Source organism: Octopus bimaculoides, chromosome 15 (genome assembly GCF_001194135.2).
Source record: "Octopus bimaculoides isolate UCB-OBI-ISO-001 chromosome 15, ASM119413v2, whole genome shotgun sequence".
Taxonomy (NCBI): Eukaryota; Metazoa; Mollusca; class Cephalopoda; order Octopoda; family Octopodidae; genus Octopus; species Octopus bimaculoides.
The window spans coordinates 2,810,160-2,828,033 of NC_068995.1; the positions used below are offsets into that span (position 1 = coordinate 2,810,160).

Sequence of the window (17,874 nt, forward strand, 5' to 3'; positions counted from 1 at the left end):
GGGGGGGGGGGCTCATAGTATGAAAGTACCCAGTCTCTGGGTTTTTATCTTCACTTGAAATAGAGATGGCTGGATAAAGATAGCTTCCATTAATAACATTGAATTGTTAGAGACCAGGGTGAATGAAGTTGGGGAGTTATTTGACAAGGGGTGGGTGTGTCCAGAGGAAGGATTGGTTTACTCTTATTGGGTGTGGGAGATGTTGAGATGTGACAGCAGTGATGGGTTGGTATGGTAGGAAGGAGGGATCGTATGGGTTTTGATATGTTAATGTACATTAGCAAGTCTTGACGAGCAGAGGCTTTTGTAATAGTGGCAGAAGAAACAAAGAGCGGACACAGCTTGATTGTTAGACTGGTCTCAGAAAGTCTTGATGAGTAAAGGTTTGTACTTTCAATTCTTGCTGTTGTTTTGGCAGTGAATCTAGGTCAGTTGTTCTCAACCTTTTTAATATCGGAGACAGATTCAAAATGTGGAGGGGTGGGGCACCAAAAAAAAAAAGTCATTTAAAGAAAAAATTATATTAATAGAGGGAAGACTGTCAAGGGCCATATAAGGCCCTGGGTAGCTGCAGTTGAGAATTGCTGGTCTAGGGTATGTGTGTGTGTACTGTGAAAGTAGGAGTATGTTGGGTGCATGTGTACGTAGTGTACGATGTATGTGGGTGTTGATGAGGTGCACTGTGTGTATTTGTGAATATCTGGTATGAAATAGATGAACCAAATGGGTGTGTGTGTGTGTATGTAATGGTGTACTGTGTGTACATATGTATGTGTATTGTCAGCATACCATAAATGCATAGTATGTAGCTGGTGTGTGTGTGTACAAAATGAGTAAATGGTGCACCATTGAGTTGAATGTGATACGTGTAGGTGCATTGTGTGAGTGCATCAGACAGGTGAATGCACAATGTTTGGTTTAAAAGGGGGCAAAACACAAAATATATCTAGCACCTTGTATTCCTGTTTGAATTTCTGTGTTTCTCAATGTGTTTAGGTGTTGTCCATGAAAACCGTCGGATAGGTTCAGATGGTGAGAGTGAAGACATATCAGGGACTTCAGATGAAAAAGATGAAATATCTCCTGTAAAATTACGAGGACGACCTCGATATAATGAGGTAGGTTATCTTGCTCTCCTCTTCACCTACTTATTCACTGTCCATTTTATTCCTTTCATTTCAATGTTTGGTTCAAAAAAATCACAACACTTGATTAAAAATATCATGGACCTTGATTCACAAACACTGCGGCACTTGGCTCAAAAAACACTGTGGCACTTGGCTCGAAAAACACTGCAACACTTGACTCGAAAAACACCTTGATATTCGGATCAAGAGTATTGTAATGCTTGGCTCAAAACATGGTGAGGTTTGGTTTGAAGCACCTCAATGTTTTCCATAAAAACACCACAACACTTGCCTTAAAACACCACTGAGCCTGGCTCAAAAACACTGCAATGCATAGCTCAGAAACACCTCAGCACTTTACTCTAAAACACTTCACCACTTGGTTAATATTATCACCTGGGTCAGTTGGGTATATTTTCAGTGATTCCTTAATTTTGCTAAACCTCCCCTCATTTCATTGTTAAACAATTATATTTTTTAAGAGAAGATATATCAATTGACCCTTTTTAACTCCAAAGAATAAATATATTCACTTTCGATATATGTTTTATATAACCATGATACTTTGTTAAAATGTAAGGTTACTTCTAAATATTATTTAAACTCTAAAAGCAACTTCATATATTTAAAGTTTCTATATATTGTCAGTTTTGTAGAATTCTCTGTTATAATGTATGAGAGATTATATAACAGATGTTGATAGAAAGACTAGATATATTATCTGTCAATGTTGGATTCTTATTTTGGTTTTTCTAATTCCTCTCATTACAGGCATTTAACAAGGGCTTCCCTTACTTACCAAGCCGGCAGCTAGACTTAGGTCTTGAATCTATCCGAAGAAAGGTATGTTGAATTTTATTAATGCTTCTAGATTTAATCAGAAATAGGAGGCCAATTATCTTTGGCCATCTTCAGAGCCTCTCAAACTTGCAGGAAGGAGAAATTGTTAAATTCGAGTATAAGGGACTGCTGATAGTGGGCAGTGTATGAAGTCTCCCACATTTGTCTTAAATCTAAAATTATCAGATTAATATATTCTTGATAGCAAAATTTATAATCAAATAGAAAATATGTTTTGGATCTTCAATTATAATGGGTCTATCTATATTTCTATTTGGTAAATCCTATTTTAGCTCCTTTTCTTCTCTATTCATCATCATCATCGTTTAACATTGATAGACGGAAAGTGAAAGAAGCCTGTCGTGTGTGTGTATCTGTATTTGTTCCCCATCATCCCCGTAATCTAGCAGTTTGGCAAAAGAGACCGATAGAATAAGTACTAGGCCTATAATGAATAAGTCCTGGGGTCGATTTGTTAAACTAAAGGCGGTGCTCCAGCCTGGCCGCAGTCAAATGACTGAAACAAGTAAAAGAATGTCTCTATGGCTGTCTGTGTGTGTGTGTTGTTTTGTGTGTTTGTTTCATGAGTGTATAAGCAAACAGTGATTGTCAGAACCACCTACATATAATCGTGTCTTTTTTTAAAGAAAATTAAATAAATCCGATTGTGATTTATAAACTACTGAAACCTGTTGACGCCAAAAGCTCTGTCTTTTTGTGTGTTTTATCAACTGTGTTTACTTGGAAGCTTTGGCATTGATAATATTGACTCGGGTAATCAGTCTTGAGTTCTATATCTAGAGCTATATCTATGTCTAGTGTAATCAGATACACAAAACTATTATGACACAGCCAACTGTTGTCATCGTTGTTTTTTTTTTAATGTCTACTCTGCCCTGTTTGTATGGGTCAGATAGAATTCACTGAGGCAGATTTACCTATGGTCTGATGCCCTTCTTATTTGCTAACCCTTACCTGTTTTCAAGGTAATAATTCCCCATGGCCACACACAGTTTTTCATAGAAGGCTAAAAATGAACAACATTGCTGGTTCACAACAATCATGCACTGACTAAACAAGGGTGTGTACATACAAGTACACACACACACACACACACACACACACACACATACTCAGTAGGCTTCAGTTTTTTGTTTACCAAATCTGCTCCCAAGGCTTTGGTTGGCCTGGGACTACAATAAAAGGATACTTGTCCGAGGTAACATGCAGTGGGGCTGAACCTGAAACCACAGGGTTAAGAACCAGTTTTCTTAACAGCCACACCTGCCTGCAACCATCAACCAAATATGTGTGTGTTCCTTTTTTTGTTCATTTAACATCCTTTTTTACCATAAGATGGATATAGAAGTATATGTACATCTATGTGTGTGTACATTTATATATTTTGGTGTCTGTGTGTCTATATATATATATATATATATATATTAATGTTGATTGGATGTTCCAGATGTTAAACCTGTTTTGTTACTTAACACCCCTTTTATCACGCCAACAGGTGTTAACTCACTCCCCCCCTCTCTTTTATCTTCTTTTCTCACCTTCTCATATCTCAACTTGGCTCTAACCTTACACCTTATCACTGTTACTTTTCAAAACTAATAATGGAATCTCTAATCTTCCCTAACACAGCTTCCAGTTAAAAGCAGCAAATGGAGAGATATAGCCGTTGTTGAGCTGTCTCTCCCTCCCAGGGGCAGGGTTCCGCTTATGAAACAGACCTCCTTTAATTATTTCTCATGTGAGGAGTAGTGTGTAGGTTTTCAATGGATCCATGCTGAAGTTGTCACTAGATCAATGGGGAAGGTCACTGTATGGACTCCCTTCTCTTAGAATAGCATCATTTAACATCTGCTTTCCATGCTGGCATGGGTTGGACAGTTTGGACAGTTGGACAGTGAGGGTCACCAAGTAACTTGGTTGACCTGTGGCTATAGTAGAAGACACTTGACCAAGGTGCCATGCAGTGGAACTGAACCCAAAACCAGACGCTTAAGAAGCAATGACGTCATTGTTCCATTGTTATTTTATATCTGCCTTCAATGCTGCTGTTGAACACACACACACACACACACACACACACACACACACACACACACACACACACATACTTACTCTCAATACCCTTAGCCCTTATAGCTTTATTTAAAATTGAATTCCCCAGCCATTCCACTTGTGATTCCAACTCTTGAGTGATGTCCAAGAAGCTGTTACATCAAATGCACAGCCTCCCTGTCTTCTTGTCCTGCAGCAACGTTGTGCAAATTAACAACAAAACTAACAATCTGTATTCACCAGACACAATCATGTGTGTGTCTGTGTGTGTTCTGATAAGTCTTTATCTCAAACCTATTGATCTACTTGTTAATTAGCAGAGTTTTTGTTGTTGTTTTTTCTTTATTCTACCATGGTTCTTCTATTAATATCGTTATTGCAGCAAAAGCTGGCAGAATCGTTAGTGCACCAGGCAAAATACTTAATGGCATTTCTTCTGACTTTACATTCTGAGTTCAAATTCCACTAAGGTTGACTTTGCCTTTCATCCTTTCGGGGTTGATAAAATAAGTACCAGATGTAATCAACTTACCCCCTCCCCCCCCAAAAACATTGCTGGCCTTGTGCCAAATTTTGAGTAACTTCAAATTTTGTTGTTGTTGTAGCATTGGTTGTTTTATGATGATGATGATGATGTTGTTTCTGTTTCTCTCAGGAGGCTTTGAAGCGTCTCTCTTTACCTGCTGATATGCGTCTTCCAGAAAACTATCTCGCTCAACAAGGCATCAGTCCTGAAGGCCAGTTGAGTCGGAGATCACGGAGAAAATCTCTGGTAAGTTCCATAATTAATGCTCTTGTTGTTGTTTTTGTTGTTTAGCTCCAGCTCAGTCCTGATCCAGCAGACCTAGAGTCAAAGGCGCTCCAGCCATGACCATCTCATCTTTTATTCAAGCTGTGAATTGACTGAGTTGTTCGGACACTGAATAGAAGTTGGATAAAGATGAATATGTGTATATATATATATATATATGAGAGATACAGATATTATTAGCATTGTCCTATATTATTAGCATTGTCCTATATTATTAGCATTGTCCTATATTATTAGCATTGTCCTTCATTTGAGAATAAAATTATTTCCTTCTCTGTATCTTTCAATACTTCTAAAGCAAACTTTGTTGACTTTCAATGTAAGTTGAATTTAACGTGCGATAGTATAGTATCTTATAAAGCTAGATTTATACATCCTAAAACTGCAGAATTTATCGCTGGGCAGTTTAACTTAATGGTAAAGCACTTGATGCGTAATCACAGGGATGTGAGTTCTAGTCTCATGGCTAACCGCCGACAGATTTTTCTGCAAAATATGGATAGTTTATTCTGTTCATGCTATTGTATTAGCATTATCCTGTGTTTGAGAATAAAATTATTTCCTTCTGTATCTTTCAATACATTTCATTACCCTCAGGGTGGGGATGAGGAAGAGAGACACGAATATAACATTTTTAAAATGTTTTTTTTCTTCTTTTTTTCCTCCAGTCTGAAATTGGATTTGGCAAAATGGAATCATATTTAAAATTGGATAAATTAGGAGAGGTTTGTAACTCAATTTTTTTTTTCTTTTCTCATCTGGTTTTTTTCCCCTTTTATTTCTCTTTTTTAAGACAAATTTTTTATAGTTATGGCAGAGGAAGAAAGGTAGGGTCTTTGTCATTTTTCAGGGTTTCTATGGGAAGGAAGTGGTTCTTCTTGTCCTGGAAATATATCTTGAATGTTTCAAACAGAATGGACTCTACTGAAAGCATTCCATGTCTCATATTGGTGGCATCCAATTGGTGATAGAGTAAACTTCTTACCCAAGAAGTGGAGCAATCCCTCCAAACTTTTGCATAATTTTCATTGATTAATTCCATTCTCAAGACTTTGGTTGATCCAATTCTGTAATAAAAGATACTTGTCCAAAGTATTATGCCATGAGATCAACCAACACAACCAGGCTTATGTTTCCAGGAATACAACACTTCATCACCTCATTCCTCTCCAGTGATGTGGCACCTCTAATAATTAGCTGCTGCCCCCCCCCCCACTTTGAAGTGGAGAGTGAGAATGTAGACCATAAGTTAAAAATCATTCCCTAATTTCAATACAAACCAATACCATTTTCTCAACCATTTCCATATCTTGTCTTCAGGGAACTTATGCGACGGTCTTCAAAGGTAAAAGTAGACTCACCGATAATTTGGTTGCACTGAAAGAAATTCGTCTTGAACACGAAGAAGGGGCTCCGTGTACGGCCATCAGAGAAGGTATGTTACATGTCCCTTTATTATGGGGTCAGTTGAGACTGTGTGTGTAGTGGTGGTCAGTTAACCCCTTAGCATTTTTTGAATTAACCATGTATCATCTCATAGCTTTGAGATTTCATTGATGTAATTGTTTATTTTTAGAATTACATAGTAGGGTAGGTGCGAGAGGCCAGATCTGGCCAATTTGAACATAAAACAGATAGAATATGTGGAATTGATATATGACCAGTTTAAATACTGAAGGGTTAAAGTTATATAGATGTTTGCTAGTTTGTAATGGTTGTTCGTTTAAAGCATTGTATGTGTTTGTGTGTGTTTTCCTGTCTACAATTGTCAGTTAAATCTCTTGTATACGTCAGTGGGTTTCTGTTGACTAACAGACAAATCTGTTGCTTGTTTTGGTGGGTTTCTCAATCTGTAGACATCACTTGATGGCTCTGATATGTTTTATTTTCTCTCTCTCTTTCAGTATCGTTATTGAGAGAATTGAAGCATTCAAACATTGTAACATTACATGATATAATTCACACCGACAAATCTCTAACTCTAGTCTTTGAATATTTGGTAAGTAAATCATTCCATCGTAATTTATCTTAACTTTGCTTTACCTTCAGCTTTGTGTGAACTCATATTTAAATCTCTCCCTCTTTCATAAGATTTTGATAAGGTCCCACTTCATAAATGGTTTGGTCCCTATTACAGTTACAGGGACCTATAGAGATCTTACACTGAAGCTTTCATAAGGTCTCTGTAATTCTTAGACTTCTATAAAATACCTTGTTGGTCTAAGATCTATAAGGATATTTCACAGATAGGAAACATAACAATATTAACAAATAGTGAAGAAAATGAAGGATATTTAATTTTTAAAAAAATGTATGGTAAAAATCAACCCAGAGAAAGCTCCACCGAATATCTTTACTTTCCTTCTCACTTAGAAATAATTCTTTTGTTACCTCCCTTGAAGTACCTTACTAGTTCCACCACTTCAATATATCCCTACATGGGTACAATTCTGACTTTACTAATGTTAATGTTTGTTTGTGTTGCAGGAAAAAGATCTCAAACAATATATGGATGACTGTGGTAACATAATGAGTATGACCAATGTAACGGTAAGTAGTACATCAGTTTATGACTGGTCTCACATTGACATGCTTTTAAGACTAGTCTCATGTCAACACTTTTTTATGACTGACCTCACAATGAAACATGGCCAGGGTAGGGTGAAGTGTTACCTTGCATGGAAACGGGTGAGGGTTGGTAGCAAAAAAAAGTGTCAGGCCGAGGAAAATCTGTCTCAATAGTTTTCATCTAACCCATGAAAGCATGGAAAAGTAGACATTAAAATGCTAAACTGGAATAGCCAAAACAATGAGTTTCTTTTTGCTCATAGAAAAAAGATTCTAGGATCTCAATCTGAAATAAATTTAAGTTCATTTACAACTGCAATATTTGATAGAGGACTTGGTAATAATGCAAGAAAAAGTTCTATAGGGATCAGTTGTTCATTCTATATTCTTCCAGAAATTTTATTATCCTTAAATTTTTTTTCTGTTGTATTTTCAGCTTTTTTTATTTCAACTGTTACGTGGTTTAGCCTATTGTCACCGGCGTCGTGTTCTACACAGAGATTTAAAACCCCAAAACTTATTAATTAACGAACGAGGAGAACTCAAACTAGCAGATTTTGGTAAACATTTTTCCCTTTCTCCCTCCATTTTCTTCATTTGGAATATCTGACAAAATTCTTTCTACTTTGTTATCCTTCAGTTTAGATTTTATTTTGAATTTCAATTATTTCTGCGTATTTTGCAGGTCTAGCTCGAGCCAAATCTATACCTACTAAAACTTATTCAAATGAAGTAGTTACATTATGGTAAGTTGAAACCCTTCACGCCACTGCTTCTGGCTCCTCACCTTCCATTAGAACCATCCCTCATTACCAAACTGAATGTACACTATTACACTACGACACACACATGCTACCAATATAACAGACGATAAAGGCAGGAAACTGGCAGAATCCTCAGCATACAAGGCAAAATACTTAGCAGCATTTTGTCCATTTTTGCATTCTGGGTTCAAATTTTGCCATGGTCAGCTTTGCCTTTCATCCTTTTGTGGGGTTAGGTGTCAATGAGATAAGTACCAGTTATGCACTGGGGTCGATGTAATCAACTTAATCCCTCCCGCAAATTTGTAGGCCTTGTACTAAAATTTGAAACCATTATAACATAGATGATGGCTATAGTCCTTTTCGTCAGACATAATCAGTTAGTTTCACTTGGCATTAAACAACGAATCGCTACGATACAATATACATTGTGGTCTGAGACCTGACTGAGCAATAACAGCTGATTAAATGAAATGCCTTATTATATTCTTCACTGGTCCCTTTGTTTTGAGTTAGAATCTCTTCCGGCCCAACTTGGCTTAGGGATTTATTTTATCAGCATTAGGAAAGATATCAAGCCATAGAAACTATTCCAAAGCAGACAGTGAAGCACAATGCAGTCCTTGGGTCCAGTGGGTCCTGTTAAACTGATAATAAATTCATATTAAAAGATGATGATGATCCTCATTCCTTGACTACAACTTGTGGTTGTGTCAGGTAAGATGGACGTGTCACATATTTTGGATTTATCCCAGCCAGGTCTCTCTTACTAATTAATCTTTAATTAAAACCTTGTGTGGCAACAGTTTTTTAAAAGGAAATCATTAAATATTGGTGGTTTGTGAGATGGAATCGTTTAGTCCTTAAATGTAATTCCTCTTTTATTTTTTTTTCCAGGTATCGACCGCCTGATGTTTTGCTTGGATCAACAGAATATTCAACACCCATTGATATGTGGTCAGTACAAAGACCTGTTGCTTTATTTTCTTAACCATTTTTAACAGCTATTTTAATGGCCTAACACAGTGGTTCTCAACCGGGGTCCACACATGCAAAATAGTAAGTTGGGGGTCCGAAGTAGTATTTTAAGGGTCCATGAAAAATGTTTGCCTTAGATGTATTTATTGCAAGAAACAACTTCAAGTGATACGCCTTACTAAATGTAGTTGGGAGAGGCGGTGGGGTCTAATTACAGAATTACTGTATTGATGTACAATCAAAGTGTCGACTAATATCAGTGACTGGGGGAGGGGTACCCAGGGATGCCATCATCACAAAAAATAACAATCAAATTAGTGACATATTTAATTATTATAATGAGGGACAAATTTTGATTGATTAATTTGTTTGTTGTGTTAGTCTGACATAGAAACTTGGTCTGGTCATCACTGAACAGTGGCATGGCTGAGACATAGAATGACCAGTGGTATGAGTGAGACAGAATGACTAGTAGTATGGATGAGAGACAGGATGGCCAGTGGCATGGATTGCAAGCGTGATGTTGATCAATGGTATGAATGTAAAACACAAGACTGACCAATGGTATTGGTTCAAGACATATTTGACCAATGGTATGAATATGAGACAGTAAGACTGTTTAACAGTCCACATGTTATCTGTCTGTCTCTCTCTCTCTTTCTCTCTCTGACATCTGACCTTCTGTTATTACAGGGGTGTTGGCTGTATATTCTACGAAATGGCATGTGGACGTCCGCTGTTCCCAGGGTCCGCAGTTGAGGATGAACTTCATCAAATCTTTAAAATCCTAGGCACTCCTACAGAAACCACATTTCCCGGTATAACTGCCCATCAAGACTTTCACTCTTACAATTTTCCATTTTATGAAGCCGAGTCTTTACTAAATATTGCTCCAAGGTAAGAACTGCTTTCTGCAACCCATTGCTTTTGTTTCCCTGGGGCAATACACTCCCTCTATACAAAATACTTGCTGGGCCTTTAGCTAACAAGGTAAGGAGAATGTGCTAGAATGTGTTGCTTTTGTTTTACTGGGTTTATAATTGTAGGATGGTACATGCACTATAGATATCTATGTGTTTGTGTATGTCTGCATGTACAGATATGTATAATTAATAAACAAATACACTACCATAACATTATCTTTCCAGCACTAATTATTCTTATAATCTTCATGGTACCAATTTCATTACTTGCCTTGTTTGAAATAGAAAACGGGTAGATAAATGTCTTGCTCAAGATCCAAGTGTTATGCCTCAGACGATTTGACTTGAAACTGTCACCTTAGAATTTAGGACCTTAATTTTTTTTCTGTCTTTGTTTCCAGGTTAGATGGAGATGGCTTAGACCTGCTGGAGAAATTTCTAGTGGTAAGTACCCTTGGGTGTCTGTCTCTTCTATTCTCACCTCTGTTTACAAACATGCAACTCTATACTTATATAAATATTGGGCGATCCCTATATTTTTAGCTATATTGTGTGATCCTTATATGCTTACCTGTATTGTGTGATCCCTATATGCTTACCTAGCTATGCTAGTGATCATGGGTTCAGTTCCCGTACTGTGCGGCGTGTTGTGTTCTTAAGCAAAAATTTTCATTTCTCGTTGCTCCACTCCACTCTGCTGTAAATGGGTCACCCTGTGATGGATTAGCCTTCCGATTAGGGAGGGGAATGTTGGCCTGCTCACCCCCAGCCAGCAGGGTGGCACCATTAGAAAGCTAAAACAATACAAAGAGCATTGTGATCAGCGATGTATAATATCATCCAATACCCTGATACTGTGATATGTTTCTATTTACCATACTATTTAGTGCCTTTATCATTTGCTATCTGTCTTTGTTTACCATTTAGTGTTTTTTCCATTTAGTACATGTCTTTAATTTACCATTTACTATGTCTATAATTACTTACCATTTACTAGGTGCCTGTAATGTACCATTTTCTTCATATCTCTACCATTTCAGTATGAAGCTAGGAAAAGAATGAGTGCAACTGAAGCACTGAAGCACCCATTTTTCAGGTGTCTCGGTCCAAGTGTTCACAAGATCCCTGACAGTAAGTTATTGTTTTTATTGAATAAACCCTATTTATTTTCCTTTCTATCATGATTTGATGAACATCAGCCCTGTTAGTTTCTATGGGTTTCTAATAATCCCCTTGTTGGTTCACCACATTTCTGATGGCAACAATGACCAAATTTTGGTACAAGGCCAGTAATTTTGAGGGAAGGAATAAGTCAATTACATCAACCCCAGTGTACAACTGGTACTTTATTTTATCAACTATGAAAGGTAAAGTTGACCTTGGTGGTTAACTAACAAGATACCACTAACATTTCTACCAGCAGAGATATTGTCTGTAGGGGTCACTTTACAACAAAAATCACAGAAGATTTTGTTAAAAAAAGAAAAACAAAAATCACTACTTTTTGTTTTTCTCCCACCACTGATGGTCATTTAGAGGAGACTAATGAACATTCTCATCATTTAACAGTCGTTGTTACATGCTGGCATGGGTTGGACACTATCATACAAGTGAAGTCCATCATTTTCTGTCTTCCATGAAACACATGTCCAGCTATAGGGAAATATTGCCGTGTTGGGAAAACAGAACAGATGAAAATTGGTAACAGGACAGGTAAACCAACTGTAGAAAATCTGCCTCGACAAATTCCACTTGACCCATGCAAGCATGAAAAAGGGGACATTCAAACAATGGTGGTGATGTCCATTTATGTGTTGAGTTGTACAAGAATTTTGATCTCCAACATTTATCTGTTGACCAGAAACTTGAATGTGTTTAATGAAAGTAATTTACTTTCAGCTCCTAATTAATGAATCTTTATCTTCTGTTTATTTCCAGCTACCTCAATATTTGCAGTTCCGGGTATAGTTTTACATAGAGACCCTGGTATCCGTTCTTCCTCAGTGGCAACTTCAGGTAAGTACTTTAACAAAAAAAAGTCATAGTAATATTTCTAATTATTACAAGCTTAATTGTGTTCATTAGTAAATCAGATTCAGTCTTTTACAGGTGCAACTAATTTTGAAATACTTCCTCTCAAATGTATTATATTCCAGAATTGAATATAGATTTTGGCTTCAGAATTTTTTCATTAATCTTATACTTAGAAAATTACTATTTTTTTTTTTTTAATTCTCGCAAATTCAGTGACTGGTTGTCATTTTGAAAACTATATATTTCAAACAGCCGAACAATTATTCTGTGTTGATGAAGGGAAATAACCCAGAAATCGAGATACACAGATATTGTTTTGAGCTGAGTTGGGGTGCTAGATTCCCTTGTTCGAAAATATAAGGACACAGATCGTGTCGTATAGCCAGCTGGAGATGATGTCTCCTGGGGCTAAATTACAGCAACATTCGTCCTAAACCAGGACTGCCATGTTATGTTGGCAAACAATCTTTGCTACAATTTTATACTTGTTATGACTAAAATGTTTAACCCTTTAGCATATCCACCCCAAATATTGTTTCATGTTCAAGCCAGCCAGATATAGCCTCTCACACCAACCCTACAATATCATTCTTAAATATTAAGTTACCTCATCAAAATCTCAAAGCTACAAGATAATTCGTGATTAATTCAAAACAATGTTAATAAATAAACATTGCATTTGACTAAATAATCTGAATGTTAAAGGGTTAATTTGTCATTACACACACACACACACACACACACACACACACACACACACACACACACACACACACACACACACACACACTCGGATACATATATTCCCTGCCTTTTGTCTCATGAGATTTTCGTTTGTATTCCAGGGAACCGAAGACGTCAGAGTATGCTCTTTTGAAAATTTGCTGACAGCGCTGCTAGATACTGTGATTCCTCTTACTTTTTTTTTGGTTAGTAACCAAAGATTGACTTAGTCAACTGTACTTTAGTAAGAAAAGTTTTTGTGGCCACGGATAAAACAAACAGCAACTGTTGGGAGCAAAGTCAGAGCATATCCATTGTATTAACCATGATAACAACTGTGCCAACCACCAACCTTTGGATGTGTCTCTCTCTATCTCTCTCTCTCGCTCGCTCGCTCGCTTTCTCCCTCACACATACACACACACACACACACACACACACACACACTCTCTTTCTTTGTTTCTCTGTCTCTCTCTCTCTTTTCCCCACCTCAGGGATACACTTTACTCTAGACTTGATCTCGGACAACTGCCACACTTTGAAAAACTTGATGTCGCTGAACATTTTACACAGAAATGGGCTGTTCACTATCTGTGGAGAGAAGTGGGTGATGGTGCGTTCACTGGCTGATGCATTCACTATCATCTGCGGCAAACAGCAGGGGTGGTGGTCGTGTGTTCATCGGGTGATGCGTTCACAGTCTGTGAAGAGCGACAGAAACGTTGAGGTTCACTTAACTGTGGACAGCAGCAGAGGTGGAAGGGGATGAATGTTCATAGAGTGATGTGTTGTCCACTCTCTGTGGAGTGTAGGGTATGTTCACTATCTGTGGAGAGCAGGGTGGGATGCAATGATGTGTTCACTATCTGTAGCAGAGGAAGCAGAATAATGTGTTCACTTAGTTTTTGAAAAGAGTTGGGGGTTGTGGAGTCTTGTGTCCACATATTATGGAAAATGGTGCGGTCAGATGATGTGTTAACTATTTGTGTAGAGTTGCCCAACAATAGAGAGTGACCAGTTTTATTTATTTATTTCAAAATATTGTCTATTAAATAAAAGCTCTCTGCCAAATACTGCAAACAACAGCAGCAGCAGCAGCTGATGTCATGCTATCTATAGAAATGTCATAGCTCTCATCTAGCATCTATAATCAATCTGCTGGTAGTATTCTTGGCTTAGAAGATCTCCCTTTTAATTTCATTTTGTTCCACTTTGATATATCAACTTTTAGCTGATGAAGGAAAAATACAAAACAGAACCCCTTTCAAATCTACATTTAGTTAGGGTCCTTTTTATAAAGAACAGCAATGACAACTGTTGTGAGATGTTCTTTAATAAAGACAACAATAACAAGTGTTGTTAGACTTCTTTTAATGGAGATGACAATAGCAACAGTTGTTTACATTGTCTTTAGAATAGTGTCTAGCCCATCCATCCAACACCTGGCAGGTGATGTATGAAAGGGTTGCCCATACACTAACACACACACAAATAATAATATCATCCAACAGGAACTAAATATGTCCCCTACATAATAGATTTAATATTACAAACAGATGCAAGGCAATGAGCTAACCGAACCGTTAGCATGACAGACAAAATGCTTAGCAGCATTTCATCCATCTTTATGTTATAAGTTCAAATTCTGCCTTCCATCCTTTTGAGGTCAAAAGAACAAGTACCAGCTGAGCACTGGGGTCAATGTAATTGACTCCCCCTCCCCTCAAAACTGTTGGCCTTATGACAAAATAAGAAAGGAATATTCCAGACAGATGTGGGTAGTGTGATGTATGTAGATAGGTTACCCATACAATATTTTACATCATCAACTCACTGCTGATAAACCCACACACACACACACACACGTCAGCACTTGCCCATGGTAGTACCAAGCATATCGTTTCACTGAAAACTGTCGAATGGCTGAGAGCAAATATGGCCAAATTATTTTAGTTTCCAATGTTTATCAAGTTGAGAGCATTGTCCACTTGATCAAGGATCTATGCATCAGTTTTCCTGATCATCCCCCGTGTCTGCAGTATATGGTACCAGTACCTTGACTTGAAGTTGCTGAGTTTGTAGTAGTGGCAGCATTTAGCAGCCATGCCTCACACAATAGCACAGAGCCACTGAGTGGTCAGTGACTTCACTGGCCACATCTTTATCTTGTGCGATGCACCATAATTTTTCCACACTTTGGCCAAGTCATTCATTGCTAAGCAACAATCCATATTCTGACCAGGGCAGATTTCCTTGGCGCTGCATCAATCGATGTAGATGTAGACATTCGGGTATTTAGATTTTTTTTTTTTTTTTTACCAGCTGATCACATGGCCATCAACATGAACCACTTGGCATTCAAAGAACCGTATAGCCATTATTTTGGTTATGTTGCTATTCAGGTGTAGACCAACTGTTTCACAGATTTTACACACAACAAAAGATCCTCATGCTCTTTGTGGTTACTAAACAAATTGGTACCATTGGCACATTGCAGTCTACTAATCCATTCTCCACCAAATGGCACACTGCCAACATACCCTCGCAGGACCGGTCTTGTCACTATTTCTCCATATACATTGTACCAGTCCAGCAACAGGATAGAGCCTCGTCTACTAGTTTTTGCCAAACCAGTCCCATTTGTTACCTTTCATACCAACAGCAGTCTGCCATTTATGACGGAGAACTTCATTCTAATCAACCACATAGCCAGCAAAACCAATATTATACACAGTCGATACAGTTAAATACCTTTGTGTAATCAAAGAAACCCATGAACATCTTCGGCAGTTTATCATCTGCTTTCTCTCGGATTCAATGGATGTTCTCTGTCTGGTCAAGTGTTTGCACAGTCATTCCAAATCTGGCTTCTTCCCTAGAAGTTTACATGTCTCTGGTTTGACTGCCTGAGAAATGCTGCAGACTGACATTGTTGCTTATATTGGTTGGAAATGCTTTATTGGCAAATACAGACACTTGTGGCAGACTGGCTTTGCCCCTGTGTCAGAAATTATTATTATTATTATTATTATTATTATTATTATTATTATTATTAAGGTGGCAAGCTGGCAGAATCGTTAGCACATCGGACAAAATGCTTAGTGGCATTTCATCAGTCCTTACATTCTGAGTTCAAATTCCACCGAGGTCGACTTAGCCTTTCATCCTTTTTGGGGTTCAATAATATAGAAATACAGGGTTTTCAATGTGATTCCTTATCCCTTGCCCCCAAATTTGTTCCCATGTTAGAAACAGTTATTATTCTCTTCTCTCATGACAGATGTCACTGGGTGCAGACAATAGTTTTTAAAGTGTGATGTTATCTCTGTTTTTTGTTTTTTCTTTTGTCTTTCCCTAGGGTTAATCATCTGGACATCATGGACGTTGGTTTTGCATGGAATTCTCCCTGTCTGTCCAAACCATTCTTCCTGAGAACCACCACAGCCATAGTACTTAGACTAACCAATATTATTCTCTTTGACTTCCAACATCTCACTAAATTCTGTGTTTGGACTCTTTGTCAAAACTGTTACCACAAGTGGTATGTACCTCCTTCAGTGCCAGGGCGACGACGATGATGAACGTCACACAATCTTCTCTGTTGGACAGGTCCAATGGAATAGCGACATAGTCATCCTCACTGACTTAATGATTAATACTCATCATTTTAATAATAATAATAATAATAATAACAATAATAATAATTTCCTGTGGCTAGACATTTTCTAAAGATAAAACTGTATTAAGATATTGATACTGGGTCGACAGTCCAAGTCAATCCCCAAAAAACATTTGGCACCAAAATAGATGCAGTGAATGATTTGTCTTGTTGCTCTACCAACTGGCAATTCCACCATCCTTAATAATAATAATAATAATAATAAAAGTAGTAGTAGTAGTAGTAGTAGTAATATTGATATTGCATTGTGTTGTCATATATCATAGATTCCCCCACCCCCCTCTCTCTCTCTGATGTGGCTGTTCCATTCAGTATTATGACTGGTAGATATATCCACCCAAGTATTGTAACCGGTACTTGTATCACACTAAAGCATCACTAATGATGGTAGTGTCACAATGCGCTGTGACAGGTGCCTGTGTCACACTCTGCTTCTGTGTCCCAGTTCACTTGTCAGGGAATGTTTCTGGAATAAACATCGCGATGAACAGTAAAGGCTCATTGTTTGAACCACAAAACAGTCGCAGTGGTCATTAAGCTTGACCAACAATAATTACAATTGTAGTGGTCACTACCAAAGTCCAATTTTACAGTGGCAGTGGCTATTGACCTGGTCTGACAGTAAAGTTATCAAATGACCTTTCTGTCACTACATTTGTTTCAAGTGTTACATTAGACTTGGTGGCATTAAAATATTCAACGAAATGTGTCAGCTGGCTTGTTTCCCTGGTTTTTCTCTGACTAGCAGCAGTGTCACACAATACTGGCCCAGCTACATGTTACAATATTGTTACTAGTAGCTGCTACATCATACTGTGACTGGCAGCTTTGTCGCACTCTACTGTGACAGCTACATGTCACACTATAGTGCAACAGCTCCCTGAGAATTATGTTAGGGACATGCGTGTCTGTGGAGTACTCAGCCGCTTGCACATCAATTTCACAGGCAGGCTGTTCCATTGATTGGATCAGCTGGAACCCTTGGCATTGTAACCGACAGAGTGACAGTCAAATATAGACTCACCCACACACAATATGCAACACTGGTTTCACTTCTGTCAAATATGTCCTAGAAAGAATGAGAGAGTGGAAAGACTTAACTAAACTTAAAACTGTACCATTGAAGCCATCTTACAGTTTCAAAAATTTAGAACCAATTAGAAAATCCTTAATTCTCTTTCCTTTAATTAGTAAATTAGTACAAAGATTTATAGTTGATATGCATAGCAGATATGTGACTGTCATTATTTTTCTTACTTTTTTTTTTTAAACATGTCCAGAAAATATATTGGTCACATACACACACTATATATATATATATATATATATATATATATATATATATATATATATA

At 37.6% G+C, this 17,874-nt stretch overlaps 1 protein-coding gene across 5 annotated transcripts in view; it reads left to right on the top strand.

The window, feature by feature from the left end:
• LOC106879770 (cyclin-dependent kinase 17) overlaps positions 1 to 17,849 on the top strand; it is a 55,081-nt gene extending 37,232 nt beyond the window's left edge. For 3 of the 5 annotated variants that reach the window (XM_052973151.1, XM_014929461.2, XM_014929462.2), the window contains exons 3-17: positions 997 to 1,118; positions 1,899 to 1,970; positions 4,696 to 4,812; positions 5,520 to 5,576; positions 6,172 to 6,286; positions 6,756 to 6,850; positions 7,339 to 7,401; positions 7,856 to 7,979; positions 8,105 to 8,165; positions 9,081 to 9,140; positions 9,855 to 10,058; positions 10,486 to 10,528; positions 11,125 to 11,215; positions 12,023 to 12,100; positions 12,964 to 17,849. In XM_052973151.1, the coding sequence (XP_052829111.1) occupies positions 997 to 1,118; positions 1,899 to 1,970; positions 4,696 to 4,812; positions 5,520 to 5,576; positions 6,172 to 6,286; positions 6,756 to 6,850; positions 7,339 to 7,401; positions 7,856 to 7,979; positions 8,105 to 8,165; positions 9,081 to 9,140; positions 9,855 to 10,058; positions 10,486 to 10,528; positions 11,125 to 11,215; positions 12,023 to 12,100; positions 12,964 to 12,995 (1,334 nt within the window). In that variant the 3' untranslated portion in view covers positions 12,996 to 17,849. The remainder of the gene's footprint in view (positions 1 to 996; positions 1,119 to 1,898; positions 1,971 to 4,695; positions 4,813 to 5,519; positions 5,577 to 6,171; positions 6,287 to 6,755; positions 6,851 to 7,338; positions 7,402 to 7,855; positions 7,980 to 8,104; positions 8,166 to 9,080; positions 9,141 to 9,854; positions 10,059 to 10,485; positions 10,529 to 11,124; positions 11,216 to 12,022; positions 12,101 to 12,963) is intronic. The other 2 variants (XR_008265594.1, XM_052973153.1) reach the window with 2 other exon arrangements.
• The last annotated feature ends 25 nt before the right edge of the window (positions 17,850 to 17,874 follow it).